At 47.2% G+C, this 27,122-nt stretch overlaps 1 protein-coding gene, 1 long non-coding RNA gene and 1 other non-coding gene across 13 annotated transcripts; 1 reads left to right on the forward strand and 2 right to left on the reverse strand.

Moving 5' to 3' along the window:
- Positions 1 to 213: 213 nt before the first annotated feature.
- ZNF274 (zinc finger protein 274) lies at positions 214 to 22,882 on the reverse strand. 8 transcript variants are annotated; one of them, XM_030848348.3, is made up of 8 exons: positions 22,832 to 22,882; positions 22,092 to 22,167; positions 21,224 to 21,350; positions 20,359 to 20,454; positions 5,919 to 6,401; positions 3,127 to 3,218; positions 1,959 to 2,085; positions 214 to 1,540 (listed from the first exon to the last, which is right to left on the reverse strand). In XM_030848348.3, the coding sequence occupies exons 2-8, from the start codon at positions 22,122 to 22,124 to the stop codon at positions 627 to 629; spliced, it is 1,872 nt and encodes a 623-aa protein (XP_030704208.2). In that variant the 5' UTR covers positions 22,125 to 22,167; positions 22,832 to 22,882; the 3' UTR covers positions 214 to 626. The 8 variants fall into 8 exon arrangements, with proteins under 8 accessions (XP_030704208.2, XP_030704207.2, XP_060145032.1 ...); XM_030848347.2 differs by lacking the exon at positions 22,832 to 22,882 and adding an exon at positions 22,591 to 22,822; XM_060289049.1 differs by lacking the exon at positions 22,832 to 22,882 and adding an exon at positions 22,271 to 22,580.
- On the forward strand, positions 8,728 to 19,904 carry LOC132593951 (uncharacterized). Of its 4 annotated transcripts, XR_009560062.1 has the most exons (5): positions 8,728 to 9,143; positions 10,725 to 10,789; positions 11,648 to 11,780; positions 16,885 to 17,023; positions 17,935 to 19,904. It is a non-coding gene; the product is annotated as an uncharacterized lncRNA (long non-coding RNA). The 4 variants fall into 4 exon arrangements; XR_009560061.1 differs by having other exon boundaries at positions 16,885 to 19,904; XR_009560064.1 differs by having other exon boundaries at positions 11,653 to 11,780; positions 16,885 to 19,904.
- On the reverse strand, positions 14,140 to 14,245 carry LOC115848073 (U6 spliceosomal RNA). The gene has a single exon (XR_004037569.1). It is a non-coding gene; the product is annotated as a U6 spliceosomal RNA (small nuclear RNA).
- Positions 22,883 to 27,122: the final 4,240 nt, after the last annotated feature.

A 27,122-nucleotide genomic window follows, 5' to 3' on the forward strand; every position in this document is an offset into this window, starting at 1 on the left:
AACCACCTGCCCTGCCACCCGCTGATCATGCTCCCAGAGCATTTCCTTCACCTGCCTCGGCCCCCACTCCCCTTATCTACCCCAGCACAACTTCCCAGGTCTACCCAGGGCCCACCCCTTCTGTTTTAACATTGCTTCTTTCAATAAAGTCATTAGTGAAAAAACATTTAATCAAATAGGTGGGAAAAAACACACAGATATCCTACCACAGAAATATAGTTTATTTATCTAGGTTCTCTTTCAATCCTTGTCCATATGCATAAATACTTTACCACAAATATAATATCAGTGCACAGACTTTTTGGTACCTGGCTTTTTAAACAGATTATAAGCATTTTCAGGTTTCACTAATATCACTTTTAATAACCAACGAACAAACAAATTAAACTGGCAAATCAACTGAGCGAAAAATTAAATGTTTTTCCAACTGATGTATTCATTAGCGATACTCCCCACTGCTTTTCTTACTGACTTAGGTGCAGGGCGGTCTCCCTGGTCATCCTTTGGTCTTGAGAACTTCATCACTCAAGGCTTTCCACATTCAGTCCGGAATCTCAACCAGGCTCGCTCATGTGACACTGCAGGATCAGGCTGCAAAGGCGATGTCTCTTCACCTGGCTTGAGGGCTACGAGGTAGGCTGTTTCTTCTTGCATTTCACCCCGCTGTGCGTTTTCTGATGCCCTATCAGGTGCGAGCTCTGGGTGAAGGCCTTTCCGCACTTGTTACAGGTGTAGGGGCGCTCGCCGGTGTGAGTCCTCTGATGCCTGATGAGATGGGAGCTCTGGCGGAAGGCTTTGCCGCAGTCCTGACATGGGTAGGGCTTGGCCCCGGTGTGAGTCCGCAGGTGCTGGGAGATGGCCGAGCGGTCGTTGAAAGTCCTTCCACACTCGTGACACTCAAAGGGTCTCTCCCCAGTGTGAACCCTCTGATGCTGCGTGAGGGAGGAGCTCTGCACGAACGCCTTCCCGCAGTCCGGACACACGTAGGGCTTCTCTCCCGTGTGGATCTTTTTATGCACGGAGAAGTACCTGGGGTTCCGGAAGGTTTTTCCACATTCGCTGCATCGGCACACCTGGCTCCCTTTGTGAATTCGCGTAAACGTGATCTGCTGAGTGCCCCGGGGTAAGGTTCTCCCACAGCTCCCGCTCTCCTGGTCCTTTCCCCTGCTGCAACTCTTCTGATGAAGTTTTACACAGGGGTTGTGTGTCGTCTTTTTGACCCTGGGGTCACGCTTGCGCAAGCGTTTTCTAGGAATGGCCTTCTGAAGGGAGATGTGGCTTGTGTCGGGACCTGTGCTTGCCTGGGGTTTGGGGCTTTCACCGGGTGGCTTCTGAGGGAGGGTTTTTTCCTGAGTGAGCACTACTGGTTTCAATGCTGTGTCCAAGACCTCCGGGGCCCCAGCCTGCAAGGTGTCTCCTGAGGTAGAGGGCTGGGTGTCATCCCTCGAGAATTCCTCCACTTTCAGGTGGCAGGCTGGCTCTTCCTCGGGTGTGTTGGGGTTTGGAGTTAACTGTTTGCTTTCCAGAGTAGTCTCCCACCCTGAAAGAAACACAAAGGTACAGACACTGTAAACAGAAAGTGCTAAAACGGGTCGACAGTACGACATAATTAAATGTCCAGAAGCTGTGTTTTCCAAGTACAGTCATGCACCCTGGGGAGGGAGACTGAAAGCAGTGAAGCAGCAAAGAGCGGCACACCGAGCTTGGGCAAGGGCTGCGGGCGTCTCCCAGCTCTGAGTCCCTGTTCTCATTCACCCTCAGGGTGGACAGCAAATCGGTCCTTCACTGGACCTGAGGCTGCCTCTGTTCTTACGAGCCCCACCCCTCCCAATGTGGTGTCAGCTAGAGGCCCTGGACGGTGCAGGGGACTCGAGGGCATGTCCAGGGCCCAGAGAGGGTGTAAGCCCTGACTCAGAGCCCCCATGGCATCCCAGTCCCGGAAGCGTGGAGGGCCTTACCCACAGAGACCAGGTGTCCAAAGGTCTCCAGCATCACGTCGTGGTACTCGGTCCTCTGTGTCAGGTCCAGCAGCCCCCACTCCTCCCTGCTGAAGTCCACAGCCACGTCCAGGAAGGTCACTGGTTCCTGCAATGTCACACACCTTGTATTTCAGCAGGAGGGTCAGGGAGTCCTTGCTGGGGACAGAAGAGAGGCTGGCGGGGACATTCCGACAGAGCTCACTGTGCTGGGATGCCCCAGCTTCGGAGGTTTGCTTGGAAACACTGACTGGGGCCTGTAAAAAGTCCAATGGGTCTGCTCTCACAAAACCAGAGTCTGGGGCCCAGGCTGGAGGAAGAGCCCTACTTCACAAGGAACTACAGAGTGCCACAAACAAACCGCCTCTACCCTTTCCCCATGACTTCCCACCGGAGACCACCCCTCGGGCCAGCCTTGCACCTCCCTGGGCATACCCCATCCTGGAACAGCCCCTCCCCATGGGGACAGGGGTTGCCTGGGGCTGGGGTGGCTGCCTGGGCCGCACCGTGATGAGTCCTTTCCGAGGAGCTGACCAGCACTCCGGGAGGAAGAGGCTTCCCACCGCCCTCTGTCTGGATCTGGGAGGCATTTTGCCCAAATGGGGCAGAGCCTGCTTGAGAAGGAAGAGGCTGGAGCCCCTGAATACAGTTGTGCCTGAAGCCTGCACCAGACCACTCATTACACGAGAGCTGATAAATTCACTCCTATGCTCAAGCCAGATGTAAGCCCCGACCAAGATCACACAGACACCATCACTGGCTGCTCTCTAAGCCTCAACAGGCAGCAAGACAGGGCCAGTCCTATTTCGTCTACACCCCAGCTCTGATGATTTTGAAGCAAATCCCAGGCTTTGTTTCAGTTATAAACACCCAGCTCTGCGTTTCTGAAGGATGAAGCCTCTTGTTCTAACTGGGATCCAGCCTTGATCTGGACGCCTGGGCCCGAGGCTGCGAACGCTTGGCCCCTCCCCCCTCTTCCCTCCAGATTTCCCGACTCCTGGTCACTGTGCCCTGTCGTGGTCTCCACTGACACCACAGTTGCAGGAGGGCAGGCCTGCCCTTCACACTCAGCACTCTGAAAGGCCTGCCTGTGGGAGGCCTGCAGGGGATGCTGGGACCAGAGAAGGAAAGGGTGACACTCCCCACTCACCTCAGGCAGTGCCTTCACCAGCCTGGTGGCCATGTCCTCCTCCTGCTGAGCTGTGGTCTGGAGAGAGCTGGTGGGGCCCTGGGTGGGCAGTGCTGGGAAGAGACGGCAGCACAGGGTTAGGTGGGGCAAGGACAGCCCACGTCTATCTCCGGGACCCATAACTTATCGTGCCCCTCATTCTTCTCTCAAAGCCTGTGTCCAAATCCCCATGTGTGTGACCACAGGGCACCACTGTCCCCACTGCGGGTCCCATCCACTCCCCCTCCAAGGACTGTTCCGGACCCAGTCCCTCCACTGAAGTAGCTGCCTCACCTCCACGCTCACCTCAGCAGCTGGCCTCACACCTTCTCCTCAGAGACAAAGACCCCATTTCCGGCCTCCACGCCCTCCACCCCTTCATCCTTCCTTCCTGCTACACCACGGAGTGGGGAACTTCCCCTGGCCCCAGGACCAGACTCATTCCCCCAAACCCATCTTGATGCAAATTTTACCAAGTTTCTTCCACCTCAGAAAACAGCTCTGCCTGGCTTTATGGCCCCTCTTGACCATGGCTCTTCGATGTCTGACTTTCTTTATGTGTCCTCACATGGTCCTTGGGCTTCTATAATGATGACGCCACCCCACTATCAAGGAGGACACACGATGTGACCCAGGCTGGCCCAGCAGGTCGTTGCTTCCTCCTGGCCAAAATGACTGGATCAGGGATGAACATGGGCCCCCCAGCCAGCCAATCAGAGCCAAAGGGGCATCTGTTGGAACATTTAGGAAAGAGAAATTCCATCCTGGGAGCCCCTACATGGAAACAGTGCCTTTGAGTGAAGCCATCAGAGGCCAGCAGAAGTATGATATAGCAGAGAGGACGAGTCCTGAAGATGAGTGGAGCTGCTGGGTCTAGCCATGCCTGAAGCTGGATCACCCTTGGACTTTTTCAATATATTGTCCTTCTCCCTTGGGCCACTCTGTGTAAGGCTTGTGGCAGTCATGCCCAAGAGGTTCAATGGACATGCTGACCACAAACGCAGGACTCATAGGGTTCCCTGGAAGGCCTCTTTTGTTGTCCCCTGTAACACTAATTGGTTTCATTCACCCCCAAGGTGTGAAACGGACTCACTGCCTTTCATCTCAATGAGCTCAACAACTGCCACCCTGGCACCTATATTAGTTTCCTGGTGCTGCTGTAACAAGCTGCCATGCCAGTGGCTCAAAATAACACAAATTTGCTGTCTTACAATTACGGAGATCAGAAGCCTGACACAGCCTCGAAGGGCTAAAATCAAAGTGTTCACAGGGCTGCATTCCTTCCGGAGGCTTCAGGGAGAACATACTCCTTGCTCCTTCCAGTTTTTAGAGGCTATGTAAAATACATTGCTCGTGACACTTTCGTTGTATCACCCCTGCCTCAGTTTTCACATCTCCTATTCTGACTCTGACCCTCCTGCCTGCCTCTCATAAGGACCCTCATGACATTGGGCCCATCCAAGTAATCCAGGATAATCCGTCCACCTCAAGATCCTTAACTTAATCACACATGTGAAATGACTTTTGCCATGTGAGGTTCAAGGGGTTCCAATGTGGATAACTTTGGGGCCCTCACCCTGCAGACAACAGCACCCCAGACTCGGTGCCTGTGGAAGAGACCACTCCCACTGCCACCTGCCCCTCTCCTTCCCCGCACCTACTTCTCCAGGAAGCCCTCTTCTCTGAATCCCACCATCCAGCCTCAGATTCCCCCCTCCTCCTCAAGCATCAAAATCAATCAGTCAATCACGCATTCACTCAAGAAACATCTTCCAGGTACCCATCACAGACACAGAGAGCAGGGTCTGCGCTCCACAGAACTCAGCTTGAAGGACATCAAGCCTCATGGAGGCTGGCTCCCAAATACGTCCCGAACCTGTGCCGTCCCCCTGGCCCACCACCACCGTTACCCTCTCTGCCCCACACCGTCAAACACACGTTCATTTGTCAGACTCCCATCTTTCTTGCTAGATTGGAGGCTTGTTGAGCTCGTAAGTCCATGAGTCCTGTCTATCTCAGTCACCATTTTATCCACAGCCGCCACTGAGTGTATGAGGTTAGAAGGCACACCAGGGGACTTCTCTGGTGGCGCAGTGGTTTAAGACTCCGCGCTCCCAATGCAGGGGGCCCGGGTTCGATCCCTGGTCAGGGAACTAGATCCCACATTCATGCCACGGCTAAGAGTTCACATGCTGTCACTAAGGAGCCCGCCTGCCACAACTAAGGAGCCCGCGAGCCGCAATTAAGGAGACAACCTGCCGCAACTAAGCCCCAGTGTAACCAAATAGTAAAATAAATAAATAAATATTAAAAAAAAAAAAAGAGAAGGCGTACCAGAAATACAACACCTGTGTGACTGATATTGATATAGCAGGGATCCCAGAGGGATGAAAATGAAGCACATTATCTGCTGGCTTCCATCAGAAATGTGTGGAGGGCTCATTAAAGAACGCAGTGCCAGGCCTCACCCAAGGGTTTCAGCAGCTCTGACGTGGGGCCTGAGACCTTCCATTTCCACAAAAGGGTCCAGAGAGGAAGCCATTCTCAGAGCCTTGGCCCAGGGGTAGTGACAGGTACGTCAGCAAGCAAGTATCTAAAGCTCTGATTCATGAACTGGGGTTGGGGGAGGGGGGGGGAAGCAGATGCCCTTGGTGTAGATGGAGTGGGCACCAGCCTTCCCCTACCCCTCCCAGGAAGCCTGGGGTTCCTTCGCCCCCACCCTCCAAGATGCCTTCACAGGAACTGCTGTCTCCCCAGTCTTCCACTGCACTCACCTTCCTCCTCAGAGATCCAGGTCACATCCTCCACCAGGACTACTGCCTCCTGGCAGTCCACTGGGTGCTGCGACTCCACCCACATCCGGAGCTTCCCAGGCAGCGCGCCCAGGAACTGCTCCAGCACCAGCAACTCCAACATCTGCTCCCTGGAGTGAACCTCGGGCCGCAGCCACTGGCGGCACAGCTCACGCAGCCGGGCCAGGGCTTCTCGGGGCCCTGCCACCTCCTCAAAGCGGAATCCCCGGAACCTCTGGCGAGCGGTCTCAGGGTCAGTTGGATGCTTATCCAGATGTTGAGTGGGCTCCCTGAGGATGTCTGGGCTCAGGCCCTCATCTTCAGCATAGAGGGCGCGGATCTGGGCATTCCGGGGAAGAGCCACCTCCTCGTTCAGTGTGAGGATTTCAACAACCTCGATCTTCATCAGGGGATTCCCAGCAGGAAAAGGATGGAACTGAGGGTCCAACTGAGCCTCAGGACACTCTGTAAGTCAAAAGCAGAGCAAGACAGATGGCCAAAAAATGCATGAAAAGGTGAGCAACATCGTTAACCACCAGGAAAATGCAAGTCAAAACCACTGTGAAATACAATTTCATACTCTCTAGGATGGCTATTATCAAAGATGGGTGGTAACAACTGTTAGTGAGGATGTGGAAAAATTGGAACCCTTGTACGCTGTTAGTAGGAATACAGACTGCTACACTACTTTGCAAAACAGTCTGGCAGCTCCTCAAAAAGTTAAACACAGAGTTATATCATGATCCAGGAGTTTCAATCAAAGAGAATTGAAACCATGTGTCGACACAAAAACTTGTACAAGAATGTTCACAGCAGCATTATTCATAATTGCCAAAAAGGGAAAACAACTCAAATGTCCATCAAATGATAAATGGACAAACAAAATATGGTCTAGCTATACAGCATGGATGAATCTTGACTACATTATGCTAAGTGAAAGAAGCCAGACACAAAAGGCCCCATACTGTATAATTCCATTTACATGAAATGCCCAATATAGGCAAATATATAGAGACAGAAAGCAGATGAGTGGTTTCCAGATGGGGGAACTGAAGGGCTTTGGGGTGATGGCTAAGGGATACAGGGTTTCTTCTTTGGGATGCAGAAACTGTTTTGAAGTTCGATCATACTTATGGTTGCACAGCCTTGTGAACATAGTAAAAACCACTAAATTGTATACTTTCAAAGGGTGAACTTTATGGTATATAAATTATATCTCAACATACAAGGAAAAAAAAAGACCAAGAGATAACAAGAATTGTTATGCTGTATATGCCTGCAGCCATGAGGGGAATAGAACCTGATCCCATCTCCATGGGGGCCAAGAACAAGGATGTCTGGGAAAGGCAGGGACACTGGGTCTTGTCATAGAGTCCACAGAGCATTTGCTGAACAGAACTCCAGGATGGTCCTGAAATGCTAAGGGAAGCTCTCTATAATTCCAAGAAGAAATACTAATTCTAAATGACTTAGAGGTTTAAAAAAATAAATTAAAAAAAGTAAATAACACAGACTATGATTTATTTTTGGTTAGATTTCTGTTTTATAGAGTTTTCTTTTTGACCCCAAGCCAATAATCTCCAATCAGAAACTTCTCCTTTTTTCCACTATGAATCTTCCCACTCTCAGCCTGCCTTAGTCTCTACCGAACATAAGGGACGGTGGCTGACCACCTTGCTAGGGTGGGCTCTGAGTAAGTAGCCTCTGCATGTCCTCCTCTGAGTGGTCTTTATTTCCACAACACTCACTTCCTAGCAATGTGGTAAATGATGAAATAAAACTGGAAGACACAGGTAGTGTTAAAACACAGGTCAAGAAAATTGTGAAAGATTCCCATGTAAGCATTAAAAAAATTAATACACTGGTTTTAGGGGGATTATGACAACATAGAAATGTTCCTGTCACATGAAGTAAAAAGCAGAACAGGAAATTACTATTGAATGAGTCCCCCTAAAACCAATTCCCCTGCCGAGTTTATGATTAACCTCTGTTATCCAAAACTTTATCCCCTTTCTTGTCCCTGCTGATCTCAATCCTGTGCTAACTGAACATCAATCAACCAGTGTCAGATGACCAATACTGCTGTGATTGACAACATCATTAAAGTACAAATTCAAGTTATCTCTTCACGGTAATATGAGCTAACAGATCCTGGAACCATGGACCACCTAGCCAGAGAATCCTAAACCAGAGACATGATGACTTCTGAAACCACGATTAAGTAATGTCACAAAACGATGATTAACCCTAGACTCTCAGTTCTTCCTTTAAAACACTCCTAACTCAAAGACCAAGTTGGAGTGGATCTGAGACTTGTCTCCACGCAATAAACTCTTAGTTTGCTGCAAACTCCTGCTGTCAGAATTTGGCTTTCTATCCCTGGAGCACAGGAGCAACTTTGCTCACACTACTGTGGGAGTAATTACAATTGCGTTAGAAAAAAAAAAAAAAAAGACTCAGGAAGCGATTAGGAGCAGCGGCTCCCTGCATACGCTGCCTCTGTGCTTTTCCTCGCCGTCTGCAGCCTCCCAAGCACCTGCCACATCGTCCACCGGGCGCACTTATCAGACAGCGTGGGCTGCTGGGGAGCTGGCTTTAGCTGAGTCCGCGGAGCACGCCCGGCCCCTCCTCCAAAGGGTGAAGCGGTGAAAAGCCCATGCCCCACCCACCCCGACCCTGAAGCCTCACTCGCTCCTCTCAAAGCTCCAGGAGCGCGGGGCCGCGACTTCCGGCCTGGACGGAAGTGCGTCAGGCACCCTCCTCACTACAATTCCCAGGAGCCTCCACGCCGCGGACTTCCGGCCCCGCCATGTTGAGGGTTTGGGTTAGCCTGAGGCCGTTGGCAGGATGGTGGGTGCTCGGCCAGTGGTGGGGCTTTCGCCTCTGGCCTCCACTCGCGTTCTCTCCCGGCCTCCCCGGCGACGGTGGACGCGTCCTGGGGCGACGCCGACGCAGTCTCCACACACACCTATCCGAGCTGCAGGTCTTCCCCGTTGGGTGACGCGGGGTGAGGGGAGCGCGGCCGCTTTCCCCGAGAGCAACGACCACCCGGATTCCCCACCCACTTTCCTCCCCCGCCCCCACATTCTTCCCCTGTCTCCTTACGGCTTTGTCTTCCCTTCTCGGAAATTCCTGACTGCACACTTCGGGTCGGCGGCGGCCTCCACGGACCTCACGGGCGTCGCCCGTTGCTGGCGCGCTATCCGAGTGAGTCAGCTCGGGGTCAGGAGTCGCCCAGTGCCGGGTGGGGCCGCCCCGCCACCCCAGACTGGCCTTGGGCGCTCCAGGGTTGAAAAACAGGTCCTGGGCCATACTGTGGCTTATCGGCCGCTGCCAGTCACTTCTTTCCTACGTTTAAAGTGACTTTTTCCTTGATAAAAATCATGGCAGGCATTTGATCTCTCACTTCTAACCTCTTCCCCCCACTTCCTCCCAAATAAGGTTTTGAGTTAGTTTCATCGGGAGGCTTGCCCGCCCAATTCATATCTGCGTTATCTTGAGCATTTAGTTCCCTTCCTGTTCCTTAGGATTTCTGGAGGGTAATCCCCACTACCACCCGGTCATTCTTGATTTGAAAGCTTAGTTCACTTTTCTTTCACTTACAGCTCTTAACAGCTCTTAAGGCTTGGTTGGAATTTCTCTCTGAGGATAACTTGGGAGATAGGAGTTTATATCAGAATCTCAGCAACACTGGCCTGAGAAGCAGCCCCCACAAGGGGTGGGCGTGGGGCTCCCTAGCGGCTCCGTGTTGGGCCACAGGCACCATTTTGAGCAATAATCATGCATGACACTTAAGAACAAACTTAATTTTCCGTATTGCTTCATAGCTTTTTAAATTCTGAAATTTCCGTTTTGTACTCCTTGGTTAATCAGAGGAATTTTTATTTAATGCTTTCTCCTTTAAAAAAACCACGTTGGGTCCTTTTTATTCTACTTCATCTCCTCCATCCCCACCCCTTCTCCTTTAATCTTGATCATATATTTACTTCCTCTTATCCTCGGGGGCACCAGGGTGTTTTCTTAGAATCTTGCATTGAATGCTCACTGAAAATGTTTACAGTTTTAAACTGTAGAGCCTTTCTGGGTTTGGATGTCAGGAACTCTGCCGATGTTTTTGGCGCTGAGATTCCAGTGTATCCGCCTTCCCCCTGCTGTAGCAGCCCTTCAGGCGTACACTGGTTCTGCAGTTGTCATAAAGCACCTACAGGGTGCTCTGCAGTATGTGAGATGGCCACAAGCCTCTAAACCCATGGGTAAATGTCATCCTAGGCACCTCAGTCCTCTAACCGTCTCATCTCTTGGACCACTCCCCAAAACCTGTAAGGTAATCCTTACGGCTGTCCGTTCCAGAAAAGTATTCGCCCCACTTGACAGCTGTGTTTACCAGCTAACAAGGCTGAAACTGGATCCCCACCTCACTGAGGCAGGGCTGACTGACTCACCAACTTTCCCACCTACCTGCGTGGGGCTGCATAAAATTATCCCTATCAGCTGCAGCTCCAAGTACTGGCTTTCAACCCACCAGCTGAATAACCCTGGGGGGAATTTGGGCAATTTAGTCCCCTCCCCTGCAACTCCCCTATCTAGCTAGGGGGCTATTACACAAATTCACTGAGCCTTTGGGCAAGGGGCTTAATTCTTCTGGGCCTCAGTTTCCCCTAAGTCCTAAGTGATTAGGGACCCAAAGCCAGTACTGCATGAACAATAGTAAAGGCTGATGGGAGCTGCTGTTTTCTTCTTCTAATTACCGTTTTCTACTCTCATGTTCTCTCTGCTGCTCCTTTCCAGGTAAGCTGTCTCCTTCATAGTGCCCACGTGCCCACTTTCCTAGGGAACGCGGACTGATTAACCAGGTACACTAGGGCTACCAGTCCACAAATATAATAGTAACTAATTACAATGATCTTTTACCAGCTTGTTTGGGGGGCGGGGGCAGGGTCAGCTCCCCTCATCCCTGTTGCATACTCCCCTGTCCCTCTTCCTCCTTGTCCAGGATGCCCCCAGCTCTCACCCTTTCTCCTTTCCCCATCACTCTCTTCAGCTCTGCTGGGCACCCTGCTATATCGCCTTCTAAACGTGTCTCCCCCACTGCACCACTAAGGCTGCTAACTGGGTCTCGTGCATTGGAAACCCCTAGGCCAGATCCAGAGGAGGATCTGCCAAAGCCACTTATGACGATCTTTACATCAGTCAAACTCTTTGAATCAGTAACAGTAGCTACCATTTCATGAAAGCTCCCCAGGACCTGGGCTTTTACACCACCACAGCCCCACTAAGCAATAGCGTCCAACCTTTACACAAAAGAAATCCAAGCTGAGAGAGGATAGGAACCTGCCCAAGGCCACACACTGGGGAAGGAAGCAGCTGGGATCCAAACCCTCTTCTTTTATGCCCCTTACACCAAAGAGGGCTTCACACAGCAACCATCTTACTTTTCCTCAAACGTGCCCAAATGTGTCTTATCCAGAAGTCATTGCACTTGCCTGTCTGATAGTCTCTCCTAGCATCTCCACCTTGATCTCCTTCCCCATCCAGCTCTCAGCTCTGATGTCATCATCTCAGAGCTATCTTCCTGCCCAGTTCTAAACTAGTATTGCCTACCCATGCTTCCCCACTCCTTGATAGATACCCTATTGTTTCATTTTTCTTCATAGCACTGATTGCCACCTTAAAGTATCTGACTCACTAATTTCTCTCTCCACCTTCTCTAGAACAGCACTGCCCAGTGGAACTTTCTTTGGTGAAGGAAATGTTCTAGATCTGCAGTGTCCAACACAGTAGCCATTAGCTGCAGGTGACCAGTGAACATTTGAAAGATGGCCAGTGCGACTAAGGAACTGACTGGTAAGTTCATTTTAGTCGGTTTACATTTAATCAGCCACAAGTGCCAGTGGCTACTCTAGAATGAATGTAAGCCCAGTGAGACAGGGGGCCCTTCCACCCTGTTCATCGTGGTGACCCACCCCTATAACAGTACTTGGCATTTTGGCAGGTGCTCAAGCAGTATTTGTTGACACAACACAGCTACTAAGTGCCTTGGTGAACGGTTCACCAAGACATTTGGGCCTTTTAGCCTTATGTCTGGATTTACCCATATTTCAGATTTCAGGAAATCTCACTGGCACTGTGAGTGTCCCATCTGAAGTTACCATGGGAGGATGGCTGTTGCTACAAAGTTCCCATCTTTTACTTAGGAGCCTAAGCAGGCCATGGGGTAAGAGGACACTTGGTTTGCACCCCACCTGCTTCTTCCCAGACCAGCCAGGTCAGGGACTTGCATTCATGCTCCCACAGCAGCACTTCTGTAGAGGACTTATAGGACTTAAGAAAGGGACTTCACACACTTCTAGCCTTTGTAAGCTCTCAAAAGAAGTCAGTGCTTTTACAGTACTTACTTAAGTCTTCCATGGCACTCTAACATAACTTTCTCCAAATAGAGCCTGCTCATTAACAATTTATTCTTAGGTTCCATTTCAAAAAAGTATCACTCACAAAATCTATCCTCTATCTGTGTTAAATTGGTTATTCCTGGTATAAGCCAGAGCTATTCGCTTCTGTATTTTGCAATCTGTTGCAACTGCTCAACTCTTATAAATATTTCAGAGGATTAGCTTTTTTTAAAAAAGGTGTTAATTGTTACAAGCTACAAATATTTCCTCCTTTTCAATATTTTTCTCATTTTGTGCTTTGGTGAGAACGATGGTATGTATACATTGCAGAAGAACCTGTTAACATAGCACCCTGTGTTGTCATTGAGTAGCTCATGTTCCATGGAAACTATCTTTTAACAGGAAGCTGGAAAATATTCACTGCCCAGGTCAATATAGAAACACAACTAACTGGCCACTTTATTCTAAGAAAAAGTTGGTTTTTACATTTCTCCTGGGACCAATTTTGCCAACTTTACACTTTTCCAGAAATCTTTCCATCTTATTGTTGGTTCTTTCCTGTACTCAACAAATAATTACTGAGCACCTACGTTGTGGCAGGAACTGGTGACATAGCAGGAAGAAGACAGTCGTTTCCATTTTATAAGCATAGTTACCGGCAGCACCTCTAAAAATGGAAAGTCACCCTCCCACCCAGTTTCCTTCTTGGGAGACAGTTACATTCTATCAGTTTCTATATTCTCCCAATGATAACCAATTGACACATTCATACTTGGTGTGTGTATAGTTTTAAGAAAAAAAAACCCATGTACATCTATATATCTTTATATATGTGAAGATATGTATGTTAAAGATATATATTTTAAGAAATACATATTTCTTGGAGATTGTTTCATATCAGTACATAGAGCTGGCTTATTCTTTATAACAGTTGGGTAAAGTACTATAATGAGAACTACATGTATTGCTGAATATCTGAATAGAGTTTCTTTTCCCTGTATAGGTTTTTAGTTTGCCTTTTATTTATTCTGTCTATCCAGAAAATGGGCTTTTTTTCTTCTTCATTTCTGACTCATTTATTCCTGCTTTTATCTTATTTTCCCTCAGGACTTTTGGAAGTATTTTTTCGCCAAAAAAGGTTTGAGTCAAATGATTAGTTCATTTACTTTCCTTCTTATTCAATTAACAGTTAAAGCACTTCAGGCTTTGAAATTACTCCAGGGACTGTATCTGGACACCAGAGAGAGTGGTCCCCAGATAAAAGGATTAAGATTACATGGTCCTAGAGAACACATAGATGGATGATAACAGAGAACATAAAGTATTCTTGAATAAAGACTGCACAGTATGTGACCACACCCTGATAGGCTGGATTCCTGCCAAAACATGTTTGATGGTCACTCAAGATTGTAGACTTCTGCACCGTCCCCAAGGATGTGACCCTCTCAAAGTTCTTTGTAGCAGTATCTTAAGATTTCCCTTTATCATCCCTTACCTACTCTCTTGTCTCAGAGCCTGGCCTAGTCTTCAGAGTCTCCTCTTTGAAGATTCCCTCTTGTCTCTTGAAAATTTTCCAACCATTTATTCTCTCAACAGTTTCCTGAGCTAGAAAGTCAGTCATTGTCCTAGAACTGGGGACTTACAAGGGAAACTGAAATAAGGATGCATGCTCTCACCCATGCTACTTAACATCTGTTCTAGATGTTCACATCAGATAGATAATAGAACCCAAATTGGAAAAACAGAATGTTTTACTATATATTTGTACAGTTGACCCTTCATGTCTGACTATACTACGCCACTTTATTTTCTTTTTAAATATGGAACGCTTCATGAATTGTATGTCATCCTTATGTAGGGGCCATGCTAATCTTCTCTGTATCGTTCCAATTTTAGTATATGTGCTGCCAAAGCGAGCACTGTACTACACCATTTTATATAAGGGACTTGAGCATCTACGGATTTTGGTATCCATAGGAGTCTGAAACAATCCCCCATGGATACCAAGGGATGGCTATCCTTATGTGATCAAAGTTTTGCAGAGTTTGCCTTCCTTATGACCTATCTGACATAAAAACAATGAGACATTTCATTTATATTATTAAGTGTGGTTCTTTTCAGTGTAAGTTTTTCTGTTGTTCTGTCAAATAAGGTGAGAGCTAAGATTAATGATTTGCCTGTGCATATTGCATTGAGAGTCTACTCTCATATGAGTCCTCTGATCTGAACACAATGAGGACTCCTACTGAAGGGCTTCTTGCCAGTGGGTTCTGTGACTCCTGAAACCTTCCTAACACTAATTATTTTCTCAGACACTCTCCAGTATGACTTCTATGATGCTGAAAAAGAGAGCTATTCATGAAACCTTTCCATAGCAGTCATGTTCCCATGATTTCAGAGTTCTCAGATATAATTATTTGGTATAAGAATTTTTCCAAATTGAACAGAACTGGAACTTTTTGTCCAGTATGAATTCTCTCAAATCAGACTATATCAGGCCAGAAGCCTTTCCTGCTATGATTATATTCCTGAGATTTCTTCCATGTTTGAGTTCTCATGTTGAAAACTCACGATGAAAAGGATTTCCTCCATTCAGGGTCTCTTGTGTGAGCTTTCTCTTAAAGGCTGAGCTGAGAATAGGCTTTCTCACACTAGTCTTGTTCTTGAAAGAATTATCCTTTGTATAAAACAATTGATTTCCTACATCCCCCACATGTTGGTTTTATATAGCCCATGTGAGTCCTCTCAGGCTACACAAAGGATGAAATCTGGAGAAGAATTTCCTTCTCTTCCTCCCAACAAAAAAATCTTCTTGTACAAGCTATTTTTTTCTATTGATGTTTGTACTAATTTGAGAGTTGCCACGTTCATATTTGCAGGGCTCTTCTGCTTAAATTCTTAACCAGTCAAAAAAAGTTAAATATCCTTCAGGCTTTCCTACAATCATGACCTTCAAAATAGTGTCTTTATTGCTTTCCTAATGTTTAAATCTAGATTATGTCTCAAGCTTTCCACCCAAACCACACATATAGTAATACTTTCTTGAAGAACACTGAGTGAGAAGGTGGAAGATTTGAGTGCCATCAAGTATTTCTCCACATTCCTTATCTTCATAGCATCGCTTCAAATTAGTGCCTTCTTGAAGATGAATACCTGTCTTCAGCATTTATCCAGTCTCCCTTCTACTTCAACCAATGCCTATGCTGCCATTTTTACTGTCATGGAGAGCTGAAGACATGCAAAATGAGCTGCATCAGAGAGGCCTAGCTTTCATTCAGTTCCAGTTCTCTGCACTGAGGAGAGGCACAGCTACATTAGTGCTGGGAGAAAGAGACCACTGCAGGAGATGAGAAGTTCTCTTAATAGTAAAGCAGGCCATTCCAAACACCTATGATTCCCATGTTTTTATGTACTGCCTCAAGAGGAGGTCCAGGCAGATACATTCAGCTGGCTTTACAAACCTCTACCTGGGTGTTTCTAAGTCCCCCCTCATTCATACTTCATTAACAGAACCAGTCAAGACATGGGAGAGTTCTAAAAACATTTGGATCTAGGTGAAAGCTATTAGGTAGTTCTTTGTACTAGTCAACTAACTGTTTACCTAAAATTATTTCAACATAAAAATAAAAACCAAAGAAAACCTCTGTTTCCACCCTTCAAAAGTCTCTGCCTTTATCAGACTTAACCATGTCAATGACTAATGCCAAAAATTCCAGGGTCGTAATATCGCTGTTATTGTATTTTTAAAATGAAATACTGATACGTTAAAAAATATATATATAGTAAATACATATGTTACAAAGAATAGTCACAGGAAATCCCTTGAAGCTTTCACCTATGAGCAGTTCTTGGCATCTTCCTTTCCTTTGCTCTCTTGGGTCAATTACTCAACTAGCCCCACTGAATCCACCTACGAATGGGGAGGAGCAGCTTCTCCCCAACCCTGCTGCTACGCTGTCAGGCCAGGTATTGCCACCTCTTCCCTAGATGCTACCACAGCCTGCTGCCTGCTTCCGTCTGTGCCCTTCCATCTTCACAGAGTGAGCTGTGAAAAGCACACCACACACGTACTCAATGAAAATCAAACCCCCTTCACAGTGGAAGCGCTGTGTGCTCTGCCAAACTTAACTTGCACGTCAGTACACCTCGGTTACCTCCTCCCAGCCCAGTGGGTGACTTTCCATTCCCAGAATGTGCCATGCCTGCTCCATTCTCACAGTAACCCCAAGTGGTGTTTGTATCTGGAAGCTCTTCCCCACCACTCTTACGTCTGCTGACTTTCTTTTCTTCAGGAATCGGCTTAAATCTCACCCCTGCATTGTCACCTGACCAACTCTTCTAGAGTAATTCCCCATTGCTCCCTACTTTACACCATGTTCTTTTTCTTCTCAGTACTTACCACTGTTTGTGTTTACACAGTTATATCTATGTAGCTTGTTTCTAGAAGGCTATCATCTATTAGACTAAGGAGTCTACAATGGCAGGGATTATGTTAGGTCTTTGGCTTACTACCTAAGTGTACAGTTTTTTGTTTTTGTTTTTGTTTTTATATTGCATAGGACACAAGAGGCCTTCCACAAATATTTGTGAAGTAAAGGGGAAGCAGTGGAAGAAAAAAAATCACATAAAGGACTCTTTGTGACACAGCAGAAACGTGTTAAGCACCTATCACCTCAGGCCTAGCCTGCAATTGTCCTGGTAAGCCTCCCTGCACAAGGTCTCTCGTTCTGGAGCACCACCCCTGAATCTCCTGTCACCTGTCAAGCCAGCTCCCCTGAGATGTGCAGAACCATAGGTGCCCAATGCCCCCTGACAGCAGCTAGATTTAGGAAACTACTAGACCATCCAGAATTGCATGCCTGGGAGGTTTGCCCACATGGGACTTAAGTTCCAGAGAGGATGAGACACAGACCTAAGCCAGAGCCACAAAGATGGGAAGAGACCTTAGGAGGCTGGATCAACCGGGGGTAAAGAAACCATGTTGGGTGAATACAAAGTGCTTGTGTTGCTGGGGACCTTCCAGGTAAGGTTTGGTTTAGTGACCTGTGCTCATGGTTAGAAGGGAGGTTTTCACTGTAGAGAATGAAAGGAATGACGTGAATATGGAAAAGAAAAAATATTAATGTTGAGCCATCAGGCTAACAAAGGAGTCCAGGAAAGGGGGACAAAGAGTCAGTGAAGACTCTAGTCTATGTTGTGGCAAACAGAAGGTCATCACCAAAGATGGGGCCAGGTGCAGGCTTCACAGCTGAAGACTGCCAGGTTGCTCCGAAGCCACTTTCATGAGAGCAGAGAACAAAGGCGGGCAGAACACCCAAAGTTCTCCTTATAAAGCCAGTACACTCTGATACAGAAGTGTCCAAAAATAACAAACAAAAAGAAGAAAACCACCTACATCCCCAACCTAATTTATGAATATTGATGCAAAAACCCTAAAAAAATAAGTTAGCAGACACCAGCAACACATTACAACAAGGGCACTTCTATGATTATGTCACTGTTAATTGTTCAAATGAGAAAATCCCCATGGTCGCTTTGGAGGGGGGAAATTGGGGCTATTACTAATTTTCATTTATTAGAAAGGGTGAGGTGACTATTTCTTTATCCAGATAAAAACTGATTTGAATCACAGAATCCAGCAGCATGCTTGTCAAAACCTAGAGACTTGCCCTTTTAAGCCTAAGACCGGATACTCAAATCATCACACTCTCAGCCCAGTGTTTTGGAAGTACCAGATATGATGAATGCAATTACATGATCGTGCAAATGAAGTAAAATAATACAACTGCCTCCTCCTTTATACTTGCCAGTAAGATGACTTTGTACTGAGAAAATTAGTGAGACTCTAACAAAACTGTTACAAATAATAAGAGAATTTAGCAGCATGACAGGTTCATCTGCAACAACTAAGGAAGACTGCAAGGGATGATTAACCTGAGCAGATTAACAGCAACTACAGTGAACTCCCAGCAGCACTTGGAAGGCCTGACTAGCACAGTGAGGTAAGCACATCCCTCTGTACACCTGTGCCAAAACTCAACTGAGACCAGTTCTGCATCAAGGAATGTCTGAATCCAATCAAATGTAAGACACCTTCTAACAAGATTTTCTCAATGAATCCTGACAAGCTGATGGTGAGTTCATTTGGTTGAAAACAGATGTGTTGTTTTTTTTAAATAATGAGAGGAACTACCATTTATCCAAGTTTGTTGTAAAGTTACAATAAGTACAGCAATATGGTGTTTACTCAGACACTGACAGAGACCATGGGAGCATAAGGGGCCAAGAAGGCCTGCACATGGTGATGACTATGGGAATTAAGTCTGTGATAAAGACGGCGTTTCCAATAATGAGAAGAACCAAGTCAGAAAACGGTGTTGAAAAAACTTGTGCCCCACATCATATACACAAGGAAACCCAGTTATAGGAAACAGCTACCCGCCCCCCACAAAAATACCAGAATTGACAAAAGTGTTGGTACAACCTGCCTATGTATGACATGAAACCTAGAATAGGAGTAAAGACAGATTTGAAAGAAAAAATATCTGAAATCATAAAACTTCTTTATGGAGACTAAATAAAGGTAAAAGATAAATGTTGGGGCTTCCCTGGTGGCGCAGTGGTTGAGAATCTGCCTGCTAGTGCAGGGGACACGGGTTCGAGCCCTGGTCCGGGAAGATCCCACATGCCGCGGGGCAACTAGGCCCGTGAGCCACGGCGACTGAGCCTGCGCATCTGGAGCCTGTGCTCCACAACAAGAGAGGCTGCGATAGTGAGAGGCCCGTGCACTGCGATGAAGAGTGGCCCCCGCTTGCCACAACTAGAGAAAGCCCTCGCACAGAAATGAAGACCCAACACAGCCATAAATAAATAAATAAATAAAAAGGCCAAGCATTTGAAGCCCTTTAAAAAAAAAAAAGGTAAATGTTGGACTGGTATTTGCAGTATTAACATCCATAACATATAGTATATAGAGTCCTCCTGACCACACACACGCAAAAGACAAACCAAATAGGAAAAGGGAAAATACATAAACTAACAAAAGCAAAAATACAAATGATCTGTAAACTTATGAAAATACGTGCAACTTCATGAGGGAAATATGAACTAAACTGAACATATCTTTTCCCATCAGATCTGAAAATCTTAAAAGAGGACTATAAATCGCTGGTATCTTATGAAAAGGAAAAGCTCTCATGTTCTTGAGCAGCTATATGTATTTTAAAGGATCTTAGCAGTTTGTTGCTACCAGATTTTTTCACTTACATCTTGGTTGATTCTAAGTTCCATTTCTAGAAATCCTTACCTACAAAAAACCAACTTGAGTGCAAAAAAAAGTATGCGAGGAAGTTTTTTGCAACAACTTGAATGTCCATCAAGAGTGAAAAAATCAGGGCATCCCTGGTGGTGCAGTGGTTAAGAGTCTGCCTGCCGATGCAGGGGCCACGGGTTCGTGCCCTGGTCCGGGAAGATCCCACATGCCGCGGAGCAGCTGGGCCCGTGAGCCATGGCCACTGAGCCTGCGCGTCCGGAGCCTGTACTCCGCAACGGGAGAGGCCACAACAGTAAGAGGCCCGCGTACCGCAAAAAACAAAGAAAGTAAAAAAATCAAATGTGGACTACACTTGCATTTGTTAAAATGAATGATGCAGACCTGTCTGCACTGAGTATGGAAACACCTCCCCAAACAAACATATATCCATAAATGTAAATGTATCTAAAAAATCTAGCCAGAGACACACACCAGTTACTGGAGATGACAGGATGGAAGGGCAGTTAGACAATGAGTGAAGCAGGGTGAGGGAGCCCCTGTTGCCAACATGGCACCGGCAACAGGTTCATGTTCATGTTCAACCAAGCAGTACACCCTGATTCTGAAGCCAGAGGAAAATGCAGCGCTTGATTCAGCATGTCTGCAGCTACTCATCACAACACCCCACTGGGGGTTTTCCCCATCCACCTCCTTTTCTAAGACACTAGTTCCTCACTAACCAGGACTCCCGTGCCAGGACTCCCATGTGCCTGGTTCTCACCTGAAAAGGTGTCTCGAGGAATTCCTCTCTCCACCGACCAGAGTTCTTCCTCCTCCTCTAACTGAGATACCACATCTGGCTTGGAAAGCTGATGTTCTGCCCAAGGGAAAAGAGACAGTGCTTGGGGCGGGGGTCTGTGTTTGGGAGAAAATACTTTCCTGCTGTAGCGATTCTGTCCCTGTGTTCTCCCCTGCTAGGGCATGACTTCTGGTCTAGGGCAGTGTTAATAACCCTACCCATCCCATTTGCCAGCTGCTTGCTTTTCTGGACTCCTTTGCCAGTAAAGGAGGCACTGGGACCTGGTTTTGGCCAGCAAGACACAAAGGGAAGTTTGTCAGCTGGGGGCCTAAGGCATTTTTATTTTTTTTTGTATGACAGCTGTAGAAAGAGAACTAGCCAGGGTTGCCGTCTCTCCTTCTTTCTGCCTTGAACATGGACATGATGCTTGGCATCACGGCCATGCATATACTAACCTAAGAATGGAAAACTTCACGCTAACCATGGAGAGATGGAAAGGATGAGGGTCTCTGATGATACTCCTGAGCTGTCAGACACAGACACCCCGTCCTGAAATTCTTGTTACAAACACAGTAAACATCCACTGCGGCATCTGGAAACATTCCTGATAGACCCACCTCCCTGGTATTCAACGCCTTTGACGGATGGACTAGGTAAAGCTTCACAAGTTATATGTGAAATTGCCCTTTTCCAATGGGTACAAAGTAAAGCCCTCTCCCTCAGGCTCCAGGGCCTTGACATTTGAACTCGGATCCCTGCAGGCTGAGCCGAAGCAGACACACACTTCAGAGGCACCACATTCGTGCTGCAAAGCGCAGATCTTTATTGACACAGAGGCCATCCTTACCCACTGAGACAAGGTTCCTGTAGTTCTCCAGCAACACCTCCCTGTACAGGGACTTCTGTTCGAGGTCCAGCATTCCCCACTCATCCGGGGTAAAACCCAGGGTCACATCTTCAAAGATCACTGGTTCCTAAAACCCACAGGTGCGTGTTCAGCCAGGGCCTGTTGTCACCCATGCTGACAGGAAGGGGAGGCTGACTGAGCACATGTAGGCACAATCAACACGGTGACCTGAGCATTCCAGGTGTGTCTCATCATGAGTTCCTGCATTTGTCTGAAACAGCAAACCCAAGCTTGACCCTATCAGGTCACAGCAAGGAAGACAACCCATGAGGCTGGAGAAGGTTTTTCATTCTCTGAAAACCTCTCCATTTTTTGTTGACCTGGGGATTCCAACATTTGTATCAGTGTGTATACCTCCTGCTAGGAGATTGTGTGAGCTGAATGCTCAAACCCCAGCCTTCAGCCCCCACCCACTTCCCATACTGCTTCTACTTCCTTCACCTGTCAAAGATTCATCCTCAGCTCTCTTCTCTCAGGGACTAAGCTCTAATGCCAAAGTACTGTTTAAATATAAGCCTGATCCCTGCTTAGACCTGACAATGCATACCCCCATCCCACCCCCAGTTTAAACGGTAAATTAGTATCCCCCATACTTGGACCTCTATTCTAACCACTCCCTTGGAAAGTAACTTGTTATCACTCCACTAACTAGGGTCTCTTCTTCCCATCCACTCCCCTCCCCCTCCCCTTCCCGAGATGCTACGGGGCCCGGGGGCATCTCAGGGAAGGTGGTGTCCCACCATCAGCCCGCCACCCCCGCTCCCAAATCCAGGGGTAGACTCAAACTCATAAAGAAGCCTCTACTCACACGGAACCAGGCCGTCGGAAGCCCGGTGGCCATACCTTCCTCTTCCTCAACGTGTCTCGTGGGAGTGGGCAGAGTCCTGAGAAGGTCGAATTTGGGAGGTGGGAGGGGCATGAGCGCTACGCCAAGGCCCCCCGCCCCCCTCGGCCCAATCAACAGGAAATGACAAGTCCATTCCCCACCTCGGAAGACGCCCTAAAGGAATGTCTCCACCTGCTCTTGAACACGCAAAAGGACGGTTTCCCACCTTCCTCACCGAGAGGGAATCGCCCCCCGCCCCCGTCTGCCCGCAAGCGCCGGGAGGGGGTGGCCCCGCCCCGCGTCCTCTGGGCCCCGAGTCCCCGACTCCCAGTGCCCCTAAAGGCCACACGGCGGAAGGACGGCAGGCGAGGCTGGCTCTGGGCTGCTACGATTGGTATGGTAGCGGCCGCGGCTCGGCGCTCCCCGCGGAGCGGCCCTAGAACTGAGCCCCCGACGGGCGCAAGTTTCCCGCCGCACTCACCCCGCGCGCAGCGCACAATGGCGCCCGTCGGCCCGCGGCGAAGTGCGTCAGCGCGCCGGCCTGGACTACAACTCCCAGGCACCCCCGCGGCGCCGGGCGCCCCACCTAGCGGGCGGCGGCCATCTTGGCCGGCCAACTCGGGGCGGCAGGCGAAGCCCAGGCGGGGGAGAGCGCCCTCGGCGGTCCCCCTGGGCAGGAGGAGGCCTTGGGAGGGGCAAGTCAGGCCGCTGGGCCACAGCACCTGGGTGGGCGACGACGCAGGCCGGGAGGGATCCACACCCTGCCACGAGGGCTGCTAACGCATGGGACCGGCCGGAAGTGGATAAAGGGAAGCTTGGGAGGGGCAGGGCCGGAAGTGCTGAGGGGCGGGGCGAGCTTCTGCTCACACCCAATGTAGGGGGAGGCGAGGCGGGCCGGAAGTGCGGAGGGGCGGGGCTAAAGTCTTGCCAAGTTCTGGGAAGAGGGCGGTGCTAAAGGTGCGTCCACGTCTAAGGGAGAGGAAAAAGGGGCGGGTTGGGAGGGTGGGAAATATTCTGGAGACGGGACTGAAATCAGCCAGAGGTCCTGGGAGGAAAAGAGGGACGGGCCTGCCCCAAAGTGTGCAGAGGTTGAGACTAAATGTCCTCCAGGCCCAGGGAGGGGAGTGGGGGTCAGGACTGTCTACTCAAGTTGTGCGAAGGGCAGGGTTAAGTGGACCCAAGACACAGGGATGGGGGCGTGGCTGTTGTCTACGGTAAACCAGAGCTAGACGGAAGTTAAAGCGGTGAAAGTAGATTTTATTCAATAAACTATTGTAACTGGGGAAGGGAGACTCCAGTGTAGAACTGAGATCAGTTCTGAATACAACCAGAATAAGTGGGGATTTATGGCCTAGGATTGGGGGAGTGGGATACTGGTGGATAGAAAATGAAGAAAAGGAGACATCAAGTCTGGGGGGATTCTGGCTGAACCAAGATAATAGGCTTTTTTACTGAAGGCAGGCCCAGGTGATGGGATATCACCTGGGATAGAGAGTTGGGATGAGGAGTTTGATCAGATATCAAGAGTAAGGAATTTGTGATAAACTGACTTAGGATTCTTGCTAAAATGGGATTCTACGAGGAAGTACACGTATGGGGCTTACTGGGGAGAAAGTTAAGGGTAGCCTGTCTGATGTTTGGTTAAGCAAAGAATCAGGGAGTTGGAGTGGGCTGGACAGGATTCTCTACCCCGTGTCCTCTTCTATGAGCGACATGCCCATATTTAGGAAATGGGAGAAGTCTTTCGCTGCCCAGGACCCGGTGTGTGCTCTTCTTCCTTGAACCCAGCCCACTCTCATCTTTCTTGGGAGCCCAGGACAAATTATTTTCATGTCTTCCTCAGAGTCCAGTATTTGGTGTCCTTTCATCTTCCTTAGTTTCCAGGGCCCAGGCTCTGATGTCCTCTCTCCTCCTTGGTGCTTGGTTCTCTCTTATCCTACTCTGACCCAGGGCTCAGTGTACTCTTTCTCCCCTTCCTTGGGGTTTCCTAGCAGGTTTCAGCAGCCCTGTGCCTCTGTTTGGATCATCCTGTCCACTGCATGCTAAACTTGTTCCAGGAGTTGTTAATTTCTATGGCCACTGTGGAGAATATCCACGTGCAGGCTGCACATTGTTCATCTTATTTGTTGCAATTAAGACAGTATATCTGTTGACTTTTGCATATTAGTATTTAGAGACTATGCAGATGTCTTTACTTCTAACAGCACTTCCCTGGATTTTACTTGGCTGTTGATAAAACAACATCCCATTCATTAAATAATTTAGGCCTCTTTTCCATACTTTGACTTAAAAAAAATTGATGTTCTATAGCCCTAGGTAGTATGACTGGGCAATTAATTAGCCATATTATTGTTTTGTTTTGGATGTGACTAGAGATGCTTCCAGTGATTCACCTTCAAGTTTGATGGAGGCCTTAACATCTTAAGAAAGAAAGCATTCTTGGAAGTTCAGTTTTTTCTGTTTGTATGGTATAGAATAAAAACATGATTTTAGGTTAAAAAGTGTTTTTAAATAAGTATAGTATTTGAGATTGATTCATGAAACCCACTTGAATACAACTTTTAATAATAAATTGCATGTTCTTTTTTCATTTAGCAAATTAATCATACTATTTAATTTACTGTAATTTGATTACACTAAAAAAACATTTCTGAACAAATGTTAACTATTATGCATGTAAAATGTCAAAAATGTTATGCATCCTGTTTGCATACAGGACCCTAATCCTTTGTTCTAAGCCTTCAGGGCCAGAAGTATTTTAGAATTCATAAGCATTTGGATTTTAGCAGTACAGTAAGGTGCATACACTGCGCAATATGTAACATCCCAACAGGTCTGGGGCAGCGTCTGGGTATATCTGTATGAAAATATATGAGGAGTCCCACTAAGTTAGAGAGAAACAAAGTGTAAATAGCCGTGTTAGTTCAGGTAAATTTTGCAGAGACATAATAGGGGGAAGAAGCTTTTCATTAGAAAACATTTTAGAATTTAGAATTGCAGAAAAGGCATTGTGGATCATTTATGAAAATTGCTGGATTAGCAGTAATAATCGTTTCATTCAATTGCAAAGTTTAATTTGCCCTTTTCCTCTCTTAGTATAGTCTGACAAACATGTTTATTGAGATACTGAATTGTTGAAATATATTAACATTCTTTCATATGCTTTTTAAAATCAGTAGTCCACTATTGGTTTAATTTAAACAATTTATGACTAAGAATAAGAGATATAAAACTATATATTGACCAAATCACTATGGTAGCTGGTGGCATTCAATCGACTGAATCATGGACCTACAATTTGATCTCCATTCACCGTTATTATTTCATCACACATAGCATCTCAAAGTGTTCCATGTGAAGGGGAACACTTTAAAAGTCATTAAAAAAACAAGAAAATGAAGAAAGATGTATATTTTTGTCTTTGAAACATGAGCCTCTAGGACACTTCTCAACTCCTCAGAGCTTAAGAACTTCAGGTTAGAGAAGGAGGAATCAATTAATCAGCATTTTGCCTGTAAATTGTTAGTATCATAACTATTTCCTGAAAAGAGGCTTTGGGGTCTCTTTATTACTGCTACACATTTGTTCGGCGCCTGTTCTCCCACACGTCAAGAATAAGTTCAAAATCATGATGATCCAGACAGGCCGCAGCACATGGGGGAAAGGTGAAGAACCTGAGCTCTGAGCAGAGACAGACCACACACAGCTTCCAGAAAGTGACCTCTTTCAAAAAGGAGTGTAGGAAGTCCACAGAATACTGGGCAAACCAGTAAGTTGACTTTGGAATAATCCAGTTCAAAGCTTTGTACCCTGTATCCTATAGGGTGTGTTTAGCTGTAAATAACTGAAAATCCAACTACCATAAATAAACACCATTTCCTCACTGAAATGAATGTCTACAAGTAGGAGCTTCCTGGTACTCGTTAAGCCACCACTGTCATCCAGGACCAGGCTCCTACTTTCCCTCTTGGTATCATCAAGTGTAGGAGTGTCTCATCCTTTGGCCACTAGGATGTAGACAAGGGATAAGCCAGCAACCTGCTTCCTGCTGGTCCTGAATACAACCCATTTCAATATTTCTCTCTGCCTTAGGAAATTGACCTTTTCCTCTCTGATGAAAATTGACCCCCATCTTTCTTCATTCTCTTGTTTATTCACTCCTCTGTTCAATAACCATGGATTGATATACACATCCAGAACAGAAAGATATCTGCTTTCAGCAATCTGAAGTTTAAGATTTCTGTATGTCCTTGTTACCACAAAAAAGATAGGAAACAGACGTAAGAGCTGTAACTATTAGAAAAGAAAATGTAAAAATGCTTCTATTAATAGATAACATTACGAACTTCCCTGGTGGTCCAGTGGTAAGACACCCTGCTCCCAGTGTGGGGGGCCCAGGTTCAATCCCTGGTCAGTGAACTAGATCCTGCATGCATGCTGCAACTAAGAGCCCACATGCCACAACAAAGCTCCCGCATGCCACAACTAAGACCCAGTGCAGCCTAAATAAATAAATATTTTAAAAAATAGGTAACATTAGAATACTTTAAAAATCCAATTGGAGGGCTTCCCTGGTGGCACAGTGGTTGAGAGTCCGCCTGACGATGCAGGGGACACGGGTTCGTGCCCCGGTCCGGGAAGGTCCCACATGCCGCGGAGCGGCTGGGCCCGTGAGCCATGGCCACTGAGCCTGTGCGTCCGGAGCCTGTGCTCCGCAACGGAAGAGGCCACAACAGACGGAGGCCCGCGTACCGCAAAAAAAGAAAAAAAAAAAAGAAAGAAATAAAGATACATGAATCAACACACAGGTACACACAAAATCTGTATAACCTTAACAAGTATATTGAAAAGGAGATTCAGAGTAGAAGCATAAAGACGTAACTGTCTGGGATTAATTTGTTGGGAAATGCAAGGAACCTACAGGAAGATAAGTTTCTGGAAAGAATTACAAGTAAAATTGCATAAATGAAGATGAGTCTTATGTTCCAGGTTGGGAAGGCCAACTATAAATCC

This window comes from Globicephala melas, chromosome 19 (assembly GCF_963455315.2).
Source record: "Globicephala melas chromosome 19, mGloMel1.2, whole genome shotgun sequence".
In the NCBI taxonomy this organism is placed as follows: Eukaryota; Metazoa; Chordata; class Mammalia; order Artiodactyla; family Delphinidae; genus Globicephala; species Globicephala melas.

Bases quoted from the DNA above. Each gene is read 5' to 3' on its own strand.
- ZNF274 (XM_030848346.2), bottom strand. From the start codon at position 22,202: ATGCCCCTCCCACCTCCCAAATTCGACCTTCTCAGGACTCTGCCCACT. The intron at 3,219-5,918 runs GTGAGTGCAGTG...GTCTCTTCCCAG, and splicing joins CTGGATCTCTGAGGAGGAAG to CACTGCCCACCCAGGGCCCC. The intron at 2,086-3,126 runs GTGAGTGGGGAG...GTGACATTGCAG, and splicing joins TGGTGAAGGCACTGCCTGAG to GAACCAGTGACCTTCCTGGA.